The sequence below is a fragment of the Cariama cristata genome, unplaced genomic scaffold (genome assembly GCF_000690535.1).
Source record: "Cariama cristata isolate BGI_N322 unplaced genomic scaffold, ASM69053v1 scaffold33335, whole genome shotgun sequence".
NCBI lineage: Eukaryota > Metazoa > Chordata > Aves > Cariamiformes > Cariamidae > Cariama > Cariama cristata.
In genome coordinates, this window is record NW_009618666.1 from 1,777 (window position 1) to 18,575 (window position 16,799).

The 16,799-nt window shown below is 46.6% G+C and overlaps 1 protein-coding gene across 1 annotated transcript in view; it reads left to right on the plus strand.

The window, feature by feature from the left end:
- Positions 1–3,500: 3,500 nt before the first annotated feature.
- Positions 3,501–16,799, plus strand: part of LOC104162265 (zinc finger CCCH domain-containing protein 7B-like) — a gene marked incomplete at its 3' end in the record, with an annotated part of 17,880 nt that continues 4,581 nt past the window's right edge. Inside the window, 10 exon segments of the mRNA XM_009700951.1 lie at positions 3,501–3,553; positions 5,489–5,522; positions 5,905–6,102; positions 6,976–7,042; positions 7,045–7,121; positions 9,342–9,422; positions 10,033–10,040; positions 10,859–10,907; positions 12,296–12,338; positions 16,403–16,662. Of these exon segments, the coding sequence (XP_009699253.1) occupies positions 3,501–3,553; positions 5,489–5,522; positions 5,905–6,102; positions 6,976–7,042; positions 7,045–7,121; positions 9,342–9,422; positions 10,033–10,040; positions 10,859–10,907; positions 12,296–12,338; positions 16,403–16,662 (870 nt within the window).

Consider the following 16,799-nt stretch of genomic DNA (forward strand, 5'->3'; position numbering starts at 1 on the left):
TTAGCAGAGGAAACTGGTCACGTACTTGCAAGGAGAGAGGAATGTGGGGCAGTATCAGGGAGTGACAGTCGGGAGGGGAGATCAGGCCTGTGGTTTATGTCTGAAGAAGGCGATGGAGGGACTGGAGTTGGCGAACGTTCGTTGTGGAAGACGAGGGTAGGGCTGCGGAGAGTAAACAGCATGCAAGGTGCAAAGAAGGTTTTTTATGAGGGCTTGTAGCGAGGATCAAAGCTGTAGCTGGGTATTGTGGGACCTCCAGAGGTGCAGTAGGTTGGTCAGCCATCCACGTGAAGCAGGGATGGAGATACGCATGTTGGATGTCGTGGCAATGATGGTGAGGAGAGAAAAAACAGAAGGGGAGCTCCAAGATACAAGAAGAGTTGGATAACTCTAGGAAGGAGACATTCTGGAGCCTTTCCCTGTAGTCCTTTGGCTCCACTCCAGCCTTTGGTCAGTGATGTTTGAATGCCCTTCTCTGTGGGCAAGCGACGGTAACCAGTTCTCGTTGTAACACATGCCCACATCCTGCTGTGTAGGATGTTTTAGCGGTGGGGTCAGGGTAGCCATGGGAACAGGTACTGATCTCTTCTTCGTGCCATGCAGTAGTGTTTTAAAAGCTGAGCTCAGAAGCAGAGGTTGAAGCAGGCTGTGCGTATCAGAAGCTTTTCAAGGTGATGATCTGTTTTGTGGCTACGCACAATTGTAAAGGTGTGCCGCAGCATTTTTGGAGTGCAGCCATTGACTTTGTGATGACCAGCCAGCGTTGAACTGCTCTTCCCGCAGTCGCCAATAATCTCCCTTTTCATCCGATCTGTGGTCTACCGCTTCACTTCCCTGGCTTTTGTTCTCTCCAGCGTGGCTCATGTCAGGGAGCAGCAAGAGCAGGGCTGCTCCTCCAGGGAGGACAAGCTAGGAGCCGAAGGTGATGAGAGCCACCAGCAGTGCCCTCACTAACTGGGATACCATCCCACCATATCTGAACAGCGCAGGCAGAACAAGATGCTGATAGCACGGGTCCATCAGCGATCCCAAAGAAGATGAGGTGGTGAATCGGGTCCAGAGTCCCCGCAGCAAGTCCAGCGGTGGTAGGAGGTGGTGCCAGAGACAGGACTGGAGACAAGTTGCCTACAGTGTAGGTCCAAGGTTTGTCCAGGAGATAGGACTGAGGACAGGTCCACCTACAGTATAGCTCAGACAAGGCAGTATGCCTGGACCTGAGCTGAAATGGAGCTCCTGGACCGCGGGCAGAGGGTGTGTGGGTGGGCGTCCAAGGTGAGACTGTTCGGGGCATTTCAAGCCTGTTAGTGCACTCAGGGACCAGACAGCTAGAAATTCCTCCTTTCTCCCTCTGCTTTCCTCCGTGAGCCTTTGTGAGCCTTGACTCTTTTTATCTCTCGTCGTTTCCAGGGGTGGCTCTTGCCCCACCCTTGTCTCTGATGGCCCTCGCAGTTTTCCTCCGGTGCTCTGGAGTTGCTCTGTCCTCTTTTGTGGCTTTCACTGCTGTCTATGTGGAAATGGTTCCTATTGCTCCTTTTCACCTTCTCTGTTCTCTCATACTTCCTCTGTCTTTGCAGAATTTTATACAAGGAGAAACGTCAAATGAATTGCCTCTGTCTCTTTTTTTTACCCCTCAAGCTTGTCTGCCTGTAGCGTTAGCGAGCATATTAACCTCACAGTCTCCTTGTTAAATTTCCTTCTTTCTTCCTGATTGCTCATTATCCAGGCTATTTATAAATCATTCCAGGCCTTCTGTTGGTGTTGTACTGAAGTCTGCCTGCTATTCTCCATCGCTTCTGTTAAAAGCCCTTGTAGAGATGCTGATCATCACTCACTTTGTCTGTTGGCTTTCCCTTTCTTGCTGCACTGCCCATCCCGTTCCAAATGCAGTTGCTCAAAATCTACCTGCTGCTCGGACCAGATTGCTCTCAGATTTAATGTCTGATGACTTACAAACTGCACAGTGTCATTTTCAAGCTCTTGCTTCCTTCTGCTACCACTTCTTTCTGGTCTTTCACTCCTGCCTTTCCCTCTTTCCCCAGCTCTCCTTCTTGGTAAAGGGCAAGTATCAATTCTTCTACATTTTGCATGGTGCAGAGCACAATCAATAAGGGCTTGCTGAGTTGCGAGGATTGATTTTCACGTACCTTAAAGGTCCCTTCACCCTGTTCCAGACTGAACGTGCCATAGATACCGTAAAATACCTTAGAATGATAGGGATGGTCTTAATGTAAAAGGGAGCTGAGTGATAATGCTCTCCAAACTGCCGTAGCGTAGAGTTAGAGAAATTACTTTTGTTTTTCTCGTGATCTCTTCAGAGGCGATCCCAGGCTGGGAAGGGCCAGTGTCTTCAGCTCCATCCCATCTCATCTCAGTGTTTCTGTGCTTGCTACCTTTGTCCCCGAGTTACCATTCCTCAAAGGCTGAGCATTGTTTGTGATCACAGCTGGTTGATGGCAAGGCTGGGAAATTCCCTGTCGCCAGGAACTCTCTTTTGCCACAAAGTGCCATCCCTTCTCCCCTTCTTTATTCTTTTCTTGTGTGGCAGACCTGTGTACCTTGGGGAGAGGTCAAGCAGGAGCCATTCCAAGATTTGCTTCCAGACTGCAGTGGATGAAGCTCGTGTATCTAGTGGTGTGATTCAAGCCCATTTTAGTTGAGAAAAGGGACATTACTCCAAAATAGCTCCATCATACTACTTATTTGTCTGTGCTTGCAGAGACCCAGGCTGGATTTGGTCAAACCCGGCCAAGTTACTGTCCGCATTTGTGTCCCTGACTAAGTGGGGATAACTCTCGAGCCCTCCTCAGGTGCTGCCCACCCCAATTTAAAACACTGCAGGATGAGACCCTGTTCCCTCTCCAGAGGAGCATTCCCAAATCTGTGCTGCTCTTGCCTGCTGATTTTCAGCATGAAATTCCCATTGCATAGATTCATTGCTGTCCTTTTACGTGGACCACAGCAAGAAATTCTGTCTGCTTCCTTCGCGTCTTTCTTTGTGGCATACCTCCATAAACCTTACATAGTTTACTTGTTTCGTATACTATGCGGTAAACCAGCTTAAATCTGCCCCAGACAAATAGTGGTCAGAATTGCTTATCATGGGAGGGTCCTGCCATAAATTCCTGAAGTGACTGGGGAAATGTTGATGATTTCTTTTTTTTTTTTCTTTCCTAGAAGGCAGTCACGATAGCGGTTGGTTCCCATTGCTTTGTTTACTGGCAGCCTGAGTAGAGAGCTCACATTGAAGTCATTCCTCTTTGCCCATGTATCCTGGCAGTGGCATGTGAGAAAAAGCAGATACTTGGTAGTGGGCTGCTTGCCATTCTGTATCTGCAGTGTGGATAAATCAGGGACTTCGGTGTTCAGGGCATCTGGTCTGGAACATTTTGTTAGTAGTAAATTCAGGCACACACAAAATACTGTGCTGCTTAATTGCCAGCAAGACCTAAAATGACTCATTTTGTGTTGTTTCTTTTTCTTCTTCCTCTGCAGCAACTATAATGGAGAGACAGAAGAGAAAACAAGAAATAGAGAAAGGACTTCAGTTCATTCAGTAAGTGGATAACCTCATTGTTTCCTGTGGCTTTGGAGGTGGTTGTCTTCGGATCGAGGATTGCAGGAACCGAGTTCTTCCTATTCACTGCTTTGGGTCTGCTGCATGGGAAAGAGATATTGGTCCTGAGGATTTTCACTGTAATTCTTCAGGGTGCTGCTTCTCCTGCCAGCTCTCTGAACTTGAAATTCTGTCATTTTAATTTCCTTGGGTTTTGCCCTCCATTACAGCTCGAGGATGATCTCTATAGTCAGCATAATGCTAATAGTACTTGGACCTTCTACTTCATCTTCAGCGTGAAGATCTCAAAGGGCTCTCTCAACAAGGTTATCCCACCTTTCTTAGGAAGGGAGGTAGTGTTTGTAGTGTTTCTATTTTGCAAGTGGGGAAAGCAAGGTAAATGACTTGTCAGGTACCCCGTATGGTGCCTGTAGGAGAAATAGGTGACCTGGGCTCTCTTACAGTTGCCAGCCTGGTAGGTGCCTCAGGTCACTCTTCCATGAATATCATGTGGCCTTCTAGAGCTTGAAGTGGTTGCTCATGTAGTAGTTACAAGTCCAAATACTTCCTTATAAAGTACAGTAGTGTTTTTTTCCCTCCAATGTTTGAGTTAGCAAAGACCTCAGACTCAGGGCCAGGTTCCATGGTGAGTAAGGAAGTAGCGAGATTGTAATCAGATCGTTTTGGGGTGTTTTTAGAGTCTGCTTTGAGTCCTGCAGTTGGTGGCTGAAATCTGTGCATCTACAACAGGAAAAAAAGCCGAATCTTCCATGTTACATATTTATATCCTGTGGCATGGCAATGATATTTTCGCTGGAGTCTGAGACTAAATGGGGCTGATAACCCAGTTTCAGAGAGGCAATTGTGAGGTTTATTTTTGTAACATTTATAAAAATGCAAAAGTTTCCTGGAAAGATAGTAATTTAGAAATACGGGGTGTTGTTCATGCTTCTGGGGTGTATCTTGAACTCTGAACCGGGGGCAGTGCTGTTTATTGGCTTGTTTTGACGTGAAAGAGGTAGTCCAATTTTATAAGCAGCATGAATGTTTCTTACAAAGCCGTGGCATTTCCTGTACTTAATTTTAAGGAGCAGATGATGATTAGATTAGATGAAATCTAAAAAAAAAAAATTATTCTCTGACCAATAAGAGCATGTGTGCAATGTTGTATTTCAAAGGTGAAGGCTACGAAAGGTGCTAAGGATTTCTCTAGAGCCTATTGTTTTATCCTTGAAGAGAAAAAATAAATATATGTGGACCAAGCCTGGATGACTTGGATGGTCCGATGTGAAGAATGGAACTTTTCTGCTACGTCTCAGTGCTGGTGTGGGGTCGGTGTTACCCACGCAAGCGCTGCCAGTTTTGTGGCACAGCCTTGGCACGGCTGGAGCTAGGTGGCCTCCCCAACCTGCATTGTTTTCTCCCTTCCTTTTGTGGTATAGGCCTAAAGGCTGTGACTAAGTTAACACAGAGGAAAGTGATTGCATTTATCACCATATGTCTTTGGTCTCACGAAGGATTTGAGGAGGTCTTGGGGTGCCAGTCTGGTGCCTCTCGTTAGAGCCAGGTGCACTTAAAATACACTTGTATTCTTCATGGCAATCTCTCATGGGACTTTCTCAAAGATGTTTTTTTTTTTAGGTAGCTGTGTGAAGGCATGTTAGGATCGTGTAGGCACAGAAAATAGCTGAGAATAAGATTCCTCTAGTCTCAAATCCCTTTGGGACCTGACCGTCTCTTGACACTGCTGTGGCCATCACTGAGCGTAAAGCTCCCTAATTGTGTTCCCTTTGCCCCAGCTGCCTTTGAAGTGATAAAATGTTCAGTAACTCACTGAGATCATCAATACAGGACCAGAAAAATGATTTTCTTCATCAGACAAAAGCCCTTGTTTGCATGGATGCCTGTTTTATGAGCATTTTCTCTTTTTTTCAGGTCCACATTACCCCTAAGCCAAGAAGATTATGAGGTAATGGAGAATTTATTTTCTAAAATTGGGACCCCTCTGGTTAGCAAGATTTGTTCTGTTGCACAGGCATTAGTTTACATACCAAAAGTGGAGAGCGTGGGATGGTCTGTCACAATTTGTCTGTAACTTAAAAGTTTTAAAGTTCTGACAATGACAACTTTCAGGGAAAGGAGGAGACACTTGAATGTTCAAGAAGAAAGGAGATTTGACTGGATTATTCTCCTCTACCAAAAGACTGAGGTTTTACAGGAGGATGGGGAGGCAGGAGGATCTTAGCGGGCAGCAAGTTTGCGAAAACATATGGAAAGGAATGGGAAGTTGGGAAACCTCTCCTATCTCTGAATATCCGCTTCGGTCTATTTGCTCTCTCCCTGCTGCCCAGGCCTTTTTGCAGAAGCTGGTGAGAAACCTGTTTGCAGAAGGAAATGATTTGTTTCGAGAGAAGGATTTCAAGCTTTCGCTGGTACAGTATGTAGAAGGGCTGAACGTGGCGGATTACGCAGCCTCCGACGAGGTGACCATCCCAAAGGAACTCCTGTGCAAGCTGCATGTCAACCGAGCTGCCTGCTACTTTGCCATGGTGAGTGCCTTCCCAGGTCATTCCCAGGGCCAGGGATGACATCATGGTTGCAGTGCCATTCAGTTGGAAAAGATGTCAAGAGGGGTTTCAGTTGGTTTTGTCCGCTCCCTGTTCCAACACTGGAGGAGGTGATGACACACAGAAAACTCTGATATCTCCCCGCTATCGCACTGTGTCTTGCAAGACCAAAGGAAGGATGTGAAGAAGAGGGGGCCAGGCCTAAGGTGCTGACAATGGAGTTCTGGTCCATGTTGGTGGGGAGTTAGTACCGTCCAGTGCCTTCCAGTATTGACTGAGTGTTTCTCTGGAATACTGTTTGAGTATTGCTCTGGAGGCTCCTGTCTCCTCAAATGAGGCGCTGGAAGGCAGTGAGAAGGCTTTGGGTCATGATGGAACTGTCAGCACACACGTGGAAAAGGATTCTCAAATGCTCAGGCTCTAAAAGGCTTCGTGCTTCCGTTTTCCTAAGGAGTCTAACAACTTTCCTTTATGGCACAACCCCAGAGCAGGTCTGTCCTGTTTGTAATGAGGCTGAGTCCCGCAAAAAAGATTAGCAAGCAGTCACATAATTAAAGACTGTCAAACGTAACATGCCCAACGTAGAGGGGGAGACAAGATAAGGTTGCTCAAGCAGCCTTAATCCTGGCATTCACTGACTTTGAAGTGTTCTGAGTTTTGCAAGACTTAACAAAATGTTCTGTTACTGTAGGTTTTGTGTGTTTGTACGCTGGTCTGTATATGAGGTAATACATGTATTTCCAACTGCCTTTTATATTCCTGTTTTCTGCTGAGAGATAAAATGTTAGCATTCGCACAGAAGGACGGGTTAGTCTGCTGTGCCTCAGCTAACACGAGGTGGTCTCTTCCATGCAGGGCTTGTATGAGAAGGCACTGGAAGACAGCGAGAAGGCTTTAAGTCTTGACAAGGAGAACATCCGAGCACCCGCTCCTTAAATGAACTTGGAAGACACAAAGAAGCCTATGAGTGCAATAGCCGATGCTTGCTGTCCCTCCCACATGTAAGTTGTTGGCATACAACTCATCTTGAGCTCACCACCTTCCTTCCTCTGTAACATGCTTAGTGTGAGGCCAGAGGACAGTGGAAGAGGAAGCTTGGCTGTTCCTGGGAACATACTTATGTCCAGAAATTCTGTCTCTCTGACTCGAAGAAGACGTTCGACCTCCTGTGTTTCTTCAGTCCAAGTCACCCTTTGCAGATAGTGCCAGTCAGAGAGACCGGTTAGTGACAGCAGGTTTGGTGACCTATTTGTGAAGAACAAAACCCTACCCTAACAAAAGGGGAACTAAGGCCATGAGATTGTTTTAATTAACTGGTTTTATATGTCTAATGGGAGTGACTAGGAGCATGGGACAAATGGGAACTGGCGCACTGGAAGGAAAACATGTATACTTTTCATGTTTTAGATAAAAATGTCTCAGTTTTTGCTTACTGATTGCTAAGGCAAGCTGATAAATCTTTTTATTTCTTGAGGGACATGCAAAGATGTCCTTGACATCCCACGTCATAGTTATTTTTACGTTCACAAGTGTGTACATTTTTGCATTCAGAGGTAACTATCTGCATATACTAGGCCCTAGATATTTTCCTGACAGTGCTTTTGTTGAGTGTCCTTTTAGGCCGAATATTGAACAGGAAACCAGACTGTGATTAGGTAGATTCTAGTGAGCACTGGGTGTCTTTGCTAAATTTGGTTCTGATCCATCACAGTAATGCATCTACAAGAAAAATGCATCTACTTCAACAGGAGAAATTAACTTTTCTTTATTAACGTTACAGAAGCAATCTTTGAAAGCCTTGATAGCAGTTAGTTATTCCTTTTGAATAGTAGGAAATTCTAGTTTCTTTGACTTGACAGAACAGGGTGACCGAACGTATTAAAGGTCTCATGTTCCAAGGGGGGTTCCAAAGAACTGGTTTTAAATAAACACTTTTATAAACAAAGTCATCTAATATATGTGTTCATGTAAAGCCATATCTGGCTAGATTTCACATTGCAGTTGAGCCACTTAATTGAATTTCTTTTTTAACCATATACTTACGTTTATGTGTGTCCCATTATTATCATTACAATCATTGTGGTTTACAAACACTTTATCGAACTTCTCCGTGGCAGGAGAGTTCGGCCTTACAAACCCCATATCGAGTGATCTGCATTCCCTGTTCTAAACAATTCAGTCTTGTAAATTAACGTGCCCCATTGCCTTATTACCTGATAGACAGAAATCACGAGCCTTCTGTGCGTCAAAGGCAAGTCATGCTATCCATCATCTCACTCTTGTTTCCATTGCACTCTGGAGCACATGGGTACTTCCAGCTTGCATTGCTGTAACAGCTGAGAACTTTGTTGTGGTCAAAGCAGAGCACATATTAAAACTTCCAGTGATGAAGGATCTGCCACACGGTTGACTCACTATCTAGCGGAGTTAACCTGTTTCTGGGTTCAGATACTCAGTGCTGCTAGTTTGCAGAGGTTCCCGGCATGGTGAAGTTGATACTCCTCTGTGGTATGTTTTTTTGGTATGGCATGGGGTTTTTTAGGGTGTTGGAAGAGAACATACTGCATGCCCTTGTTGAGCGTCTGCTCATTTAGGTGGGAGGTAGTAAACGCCCGAGGGTGGCGTTTCGCTGACGGAAGGAAAAGCTACAGGAAGATCTTGGGGGTGGCAAAGAGCAAATAATGCCCCACCTCCAAACTTCAAGCCTGCTGACAAAAAGGACAATAATAACTATGTATTGTTGGGAAGGGAAGTGGAGGCAGCCTAGAAAGAAATACATTCTTGATTTTGTCCAGGAATCTGAGAAGACATCTCAGAGTTATGTTGGCATTTGGAGTTGGTTAGGGTAAACCTGGTAGGTATGAGTATGAGATCAATGAAAAGAAACAATGTCACAAGTCTTTCTGGTGAATTTTCCGCAGGGAGCAATAAAATGGCAGACTTCAGAGACACCTGAGAGAGTGTTTGGAAAGGCAGAATCACCAGAGGCAAACAGAGCACTGAAAACGTGATTGGTGTTAGAAAGATCTGGGAGGTGGAAGAAAGTGAGGAGGGAGCAGCGACTATGAGATTTGACCAAGAGAGGTCTCTGGAGGGTGTGGGGACAGTTTCAGGAGAGTTTCTTGGCGCAGCCCAGAGTGGGTAACTGCGTTCCCGGTTATTGCATTGTGTGTGCCACAAAGGCAAAACTTAAAGTGTCCTGCCAATGGTTTTGTCCCCAGGATGAAAGCGTCACGCAACTGGGACAGGAGCTTGCCCAGAAGCTGGGACTGAGGGTTCGAAAAGCATACAAAAGACCTCAGGTATGACTTCTTTTTTCTTAGAGGCTATCCTTTGGCTCTTTCAGATTTACTTTTTGCAGACATGGTAGGTGCTGTTATAGACACACATACACTACCCTGCAACCCCTCTAGCAGGCTGCTGGCCACCCTCCTTGTCCTGACCCTCCGATCACTTTGTCTTGATCATTTCTAACCCCATTGCTGCTCTGTGTCTACTGCCAAGATGTTTCCTGAGTCCCCAGCTAAGCCAGGCAGAGCTGGGCTGGTGCTGCAGTACATGCCTCTGATGTGCTGGGAGCCGGTGTTTTTGAGAGGAGAGGGACATGCAAAATCTCCTTTGGGATCAGGCTACATCACGGTCCTTTCCCTATTACGAGATGAGAAGGGTGGGATCCTCTGCTACACTGGAGACATGACTGGTTTTGTAGCGTGATGGGTCACGAAGGGTTCCTGCCCCGTATCTGGGCGTACGCCTTCTTTGTGGCGCAGGAAAGGGCTATGCTTTGGGAGAACAACAGGTACACATCTGGTCAGATGCTAGGAGGGAAGGCAGCAAAAAGTGAGTCGTGGGTCCAGTTAATTGACGTCGGTGGCTGGATCGGTAACCTGGCTCTACAAGAAAGCGGTGCAGTAACTGGAGTTCCACTGGTGTTTAATGTGTACCCAGGGATGGAGCTGGAGAGCGTTAGGCCACTGCTTCCACCCTTGGATGGAGCTGCCTTGGTCACCTAAAATCCCAGGATGCGTTTTGAGGAGTAGGGAACACCAGCTAGTAGTCGAGGCTTACGTTTGCATTCACATCCTTGGCCTCATGCGCAGTTATGTGTTCAACAGCCTGACCAACCTCATATGTGGGTGGCCTACCCCAAAAAACCCCTTGACGTTGTAGCAGCTCTCAATGCTCCAAAATGATTCTGTCTCAAAGAATGGGAAGTTTTACGCAGAAATACTTTTTGTAGCTGCTCACTGTGTTGGCCTTGCTGCCTTTTGGCTGCTGTCGTGTTACTCAGCTCTGATGGGCTTAAACCACCTGTATGTTAGAAAAATAAAAATGAAAAATTCCAAAATGCTTTTTAATCTGTGAAATGTAGCGATCAGTATTTTGATAACACTTTGCTATCTCCTGTGTTGTTTCCAGCTTTCATTCCAGTGCTGTAATGCCTTCCCAAAACAGTAATGTCTTAATGAAAAGACAGAAACTTCTGTTCCTTAGGGAAGTTTTTTGCTTCCTGATTGTGTGTTGGATGTTGGGTGTTTTGCACTGAGGTGTCCAGAACAAATATATGGCCCTTTTCAGTGTTCAGAAAACTGTACTCTTGTGTTGCAGTGGTGTGTCTGTTGGGGTGGCTTTTATTTATGGGCAGTGCCTGGAAGGAAACGATATTGTAACCCTGCTTTACGTCGTTTACGAGAATTCGTGGGCTGTCTCTGTTCTAAGACCTTTCTCTTCCTTGCAGCAGGATCTCGCTACTCAGCAATGGCACATCAATCAATTTGTCAAACCAGGTAGAGTTTGCATCCTGTGATTATTACTGTTCGTGGATTGTGCTACTAGAATGCTTCGCAGGTTTATTTACATGCAAATTTATAACTCTTTTAAATGTATGAAATAGTGTTTTCCGCTTTCAAGGAATATTGCCGAGGAAATTAATTTATTTGAAAATATTTCTAGTGACAACATTTTTGGTGTCAGTAGTTAGATCACTGAAGATGGTTATTTCTCTTAGTTATTGTGAATGTTTGCTTTCTCTTGCATTTTAAATATGTTTTAGTTTTCAAGTTTTTACATAGTTAGGGCAACACTACGTAAAAGAGAGTACAACTGCTGCAGAAACATACAGAATTAAATCATGCGATGTACTGAGCAAGGTACATACACAGTTTATGTATTCTTTGTATTCTCTTGTCACCTGGGAGATTCAGCTTGGGCAGGGCACTGTACAAATAACTAAGCTAAAATATAAGAAATTGCTGATTTCCTTGTTCCGCCACTGGGCAAAAAAAAACCCCAAACACTCGCTCTTATCACAGGCTATTTGGTACTTCACACTACTCTTTTTAAAACAAACAAACTATAAACCCATAAAAATTGTCATTTGGTACAACGAGATTTAGTTTACCTCCCACCATTCAGTGACTTGCCTTCACATTTTTCTAGAAAAGCCAGTCAGCTTTCTTTAATAGTCATGCCTAGTTTTTCATTTGAAAATCTTTCCTTTTGCAAGAGATGAAAATAGCGCAAAAACTAGAAGTTGCAAGAACAATCGCAGTAAATGCAGCATCTCGGGAGTAATGGTTTACTTGTGCCTTTTTAAGCATAAGATGAAGGCACGCATACCTACCTCTGTTTATTTTTCTGTAAAATATGGGCTTGTTTTATTCCTTGCCTGGAGCTCCAAGTCAGCAGTTGTCTTGGCGGAAACCTCTTCCTATTTTGTGTTTGCTGTAAAAGTTTGTGGTTGTGAGATTACAAAATATGTGAACTAAGAAAAGGGTCGTTGTGTAAGATCAGGCTAATCGGATCTCGCACTGCATGGGGCTGACCGATTGATGTATGCTAGGACTTGGGACACGGCGTTCTCATCCACACATGAAAAACCCTATTCTATGTACAGATTTGCTCACATGGTCGGATATTGTCCAGGGCTGGTATTCTTTTGCAGCAACAGGGTTTGTCCACTGCTGGAGGTAAAAAGAAACAGGCTCTCTGGATTAATGGCCTCTTAAAGTTCATTGGTTTTACTGCTCTTGCACTGAAAGAGGCCATAAAGGAAAAGAAAGGGCCAGATGCACTTAGGAGTAGTAAAGAGTCTCATCTGTGAGGTGTGAATATCTTTTTAAAGATGAATTTCTGGTGATATTATTCTCTCCACTTTCCTACACCCTCTTTGCAGACCACTTCCAATGGATTGGGTTCAATAGATGACATCGAAACAGGTAAATACATCTGTCTTCTCTAATTTTTGTGGCTTCGGTAAAGTATCTGCCCAGGCTGGCAGGCCTGAGAGGTTCATTGTCTTCATTTGTGTTTTTCTGTGCACTCCTGGCTCTGGGAACTAGGAGGAGAAAAAAGTGGTGGGAAGCAGGAGGGGTTTTCCTGCAGAAAAACTTTTTGTCCAGGCTCAGTAAGAGACACGTCTGGGAATTAGAAGGGTCTGCTGAAGTTCACAGTGCTCTCCAGTTGTGTTTTCTTAAAGCTGGGCTTGGCAAAGCCGGTGAAACTCTGCTCCCGGGCAAAACAGTCCAGATAAAGCGAAGTTAAAGTTGTAGGTGGCTGGTTTTGCTCTGGCCGCGTATGGTCCTCCAAGATGTTGAGGTGGAGGAAATTAAAACAAAGGGAGTTGGGAGGGACCCAGGGAAAGCCCTGTTCACGATTAGGCACCCAGGAGGAGCAGGAGGAGGGCTACGGGGTTGCTTTTCTCATGCCGGGAAACAAGTGACCTTAACTCTGCCCCTGTAGAAAGCCTTGCTACGTGCTTTGCCTTTTGTCGTGTGCTGGAGCAGTGAACTCGTGCCTCTGGGCACATCAGTCGTTGTTCCTTTGAAAGGTGGCTGCGTGTGTGAAGATAAGTATGAAGACTTACCGCTGCAAGTAGCAACTGCTCTTCTTACAGAAAGAAACTAATTTCATTATTAGGGTGCTTAGGAAAACATGTTAGTTCTCTGTTGAATGCCAGTTCAGTAACTGAATGCTACGTGCAGTCGTGAGACCCAGTCCTGTGAATTAAGGAGAGTTTTTCACATTATCTTGCTGTGCTAAAGTGAACTGGACTCCTACTGCAGTGCGAAGAGCAAGTGCATCCAGTAAGCTCTTTATCTAATCAGGATTTGGTGTAAGAGCGGCATGCCGTCTTTGCTGCAGTTCAGGCGGAGAGAACCTTTCCTGCTATGAAATCTTTTCAAAAGCACTAAAAGGACATGTTATCCCATCGCCCTGAGAGCGGTGTGCCACCAGGAGGGATGTGGGTGCTGCGCACCTCAAGAGTTTCAGATTCAAAGCTTTTTTAGCAAGGATTTTGTTGTTGTTGTTTTGTTTTGTTTTTAAGATGCAGGCTTTCCCCGTGCTTTGCTTGAAGTCATCTGATTAACTCGGCTCTGCCCTGCACGGGTCGTGGCTCAGATCTGGCTCAGCGTGGCCTTTGGCCAGCTGAATGCACTAGGGAACCACTGCTGTTTGGGGAAGCGAAGCTGCAAACAGGGCTTTTAACAGCACTGTGCTTGCCCCTCTGGGACAGGCCGGTGTATGGCCAGAGGAGCTCCCAGGTGGGCGGCATGGTATGAGAAACTTGGTTTGGGGAGCCGATGGAGAAGACCCTCATTGAGCTTGTAATAATAATAATAATACGTGGGGCTTAGTGTCGTGGCGGTGGCAGAAATCGGAGGGAGGGAGGTGTGTGCCTGGCGTCCTCTCATCAAAGGCAGCTGCTTTATTTTTTTTTAAGATGGAGCAAACGTTCGGTGAATGCAGGAGGTGCAGAGCTCTCTGGAAGGAGAGTACATGAGATGGGGATGGTGGCCGGTGAGTGAGGTCAGCAGATGGGGTGTCCTGAGGAAAGCGGGAATGGGAAAGGAGGGAGAGGGGAAAAGATTGGACAGAGAGGAATGGGAGGAAGCGGCTGAAGGAATGACAAGGTTTGGATGGTCAGGGAGAGGGGAGCAGACATCTCCCCCTGCCCCTTGCAGGTAGTGGAACCTGTTGGTCCCTGCTCTTCTCCTTGCCCTTCACATGTTCTGAGCTGTGGAGGACCCTGTTTCATTCTTTGCCTTTTGGTCATGCGTTCAGCTTTTCAGGGGTTTGGGCCTCTTGGGGTGTGCGAGGGCCTTTTTCCTCCGCTTCCCAGTCTGAGTGGGAACTGGAGAGCCTCGTTTATTCCTCAAAGAAGGTCTGAACTTCTGGGTTCTTTGGGGCACTGTCACTGTCAACCCTTTTGCTCCTCCCTGCGCGTGTCCCCAGCCCTTCCAGCGTGTCCTGAACTTGTTGTTGGCCCCTGGAGGGATCTTGACAGTACTCCAGATTTAAACATCTGAAAAACGGGAAGGCACAAACCGTCCCTTTGGATTGAGGGAAATCTGGCTGAGCTACCAGCGATGAGGCCAGCGCCGAGGGAAGCTGGGTGGCTGGCTCCCAAGTGCGATTGGGGGGCCCGGAGCAAAGGGAGATGAGCTGAGAGAAGTCATCGCAAAGGGGGCATGGGGTTGGAGCGAGCCTGATCTGAGGGGCAGCTGCAAAACTAAGATGTTTACAGCCTTCCTTTGAGCCACTGCCTGTGGGGAACGTACCCAGCCGCAGCACTGAAAACCTGTGTTGGATCCCATAAGGTACAACATGCACTTTCCTTTGATGGCGTGCGTGAGGTTGTGGAGAGGGATGGATGTGTGTCCCATGCCGCTTCCCTCTCCTTTCCCTGCCTTTTGTCACGGCTTGGTGTCCGGTGCCTCGCACAGCGACCTCGGCTGTGGTCCATCCATGTGAACCACTCACGACAAACGCTGGAGGAAAGGTTGCAGGGGGTGGTGGTGTGCTCCTGGTGGGGTTAGAGATAAAGGGGTCTGCGCGTGTATGCGTGTGTCGTCTCTGCTGTTCTTTTGTTCAGGACTTGATGGGTTACAGGAATTGCTGATTTGCCGAGCTCTCTAAGAAGGGCATCAACACAGTCCTTGGTCAGCGAACGTGCGGTGTAGAAGATAGCAACACGGCTCACTCACCCCGTCTCAGTTAGAAGGGGATGGCTGAGTTCTCCTGGGGGCTGAGTGAGCAGAGCTGGTACAGACACGGTGCAGCATTTCTCACTGGATCAAGATTTGTGTCTCAGAAGCTTGTCTCGTTTCTTTCCTGTTCTTACCAGTCTTTCTAATAAAAGCTATTGTCTCTCCTTCCAAACTTGCCTCGCTTTATGGCCTTAGACTGTTGTAGCTACGGTGCAGTCACTGCTATGGGGATGGAGAAGGTAGCATCTTTGTCTTACTGCTTTTCTTTTATTCCAGGACATCTGCACAGGGGCAGAATTAAGGTAGTTTGGGTGCTTGGTTTGAGAACTGCAAATGTAACGCTGCGTTTTCCAGATTTCTAACTTTTGAACTTTTTTCTTTAACCTTTAATTTTTTTGAGAATAAAATGCTGTTTGGTGAAGAATATGTGCTTATAACCTTAACTTCACTTAACAGAGGTTTATATTGCATGATGGCAACGTCTTACTGTTTCAGTAATGTACTGGAGAGGCAAGGGAGCCTTAGGGAAAATCCCTGCCTCTTTCCTGCCCGACCTTAGCTCACACAAATTCCCAAGGGGATGCTTGCTGCTGAGGTGTTGAGGGGGAGTGTGGGCAGCAACCTCCCGCCTGCAGACATCAGGAAGCACTCGAGAGCAGGGAATTTACTTGGGGAAAGAAGCTGAGTGAGTCTGATGGGGTTTTTGGGGGACAAATTGTTAGCGCACCCTGGTCTGAGCACCAGATCTCTGCCTCTCTTCCCAGCAGGACCTTGTGTTTTTTATCTTCTGCCATTTAGGATGCCTGAGGTTTTAGAGAGGGTGTGTGAGTAAGCAAGCTCTCAGCTTATCGAAGCTCCAAGGAGTAGAGAAGGCAGTGATCTCTGCCAGATGCATTAGTGAGGAATATTAAAGAAAACACCAGGTAGTGGGTTATAGAGAAATTGGATTATGTGCCCCTGGCCTTTAGTCCTAGCCACAGTGAATTCAGTAACTGCTCAGCCACGGGTTTTGTGGTGTTCCTGGTTACTGTACCTGCTTGCCAAATCCTGACAGTCAGTCTGGGCACTGGCCCTTAGAGCATCTTTCAGCTATCGGTGAGCCGTTGGAGACTGGGAACAAAAATGAAAGGACAAGAACTCTTCAGACCAGAGCCCCTCGTTTCGGAAAACTGTCATACTTGGGTTTTGTGATTTGATGGAGTTGTACAATATTGTTTTTGCCAGGCTGTGCTCTGCTTGCCCCCTGCAAGAGGCTCTCTGGGGTGACCGACTCTGTTTCTCCCTCATCACAGATTGCTTTATGGACCTGCAGTGCCTCCCAGCTCCTGTGGCCACCTCCATCCCTGTGAGCGAGGGGCTGGCCCCTTTGCCCTCTGACTCAGATGCAAAGGCCTTGCCTACCTCGCTCCCTGCTGCCAGCCTGCTCCCGTCTCCAGACTGTGTGTCCCTGCCAGTGCCTGAAAGCGTGGAGGACTTCACAGATGGGGACATCATTGGGGAAGAACTGGACTCCCTCCTGGACTCCCTTGCTGAAGGGTCACCATACCCTCTAGTAAGAGCGGGTGCTGCATGGGTCCCCTGCTTCTTGTTCCAAATAGATCCTTGGAGCATGTGGATATGCGAGGTCCTTGGAGCATGTGGATATGCGAGGTCCTTGGAGCATGTGGATATGTGTGCTGCGTCTCTCTC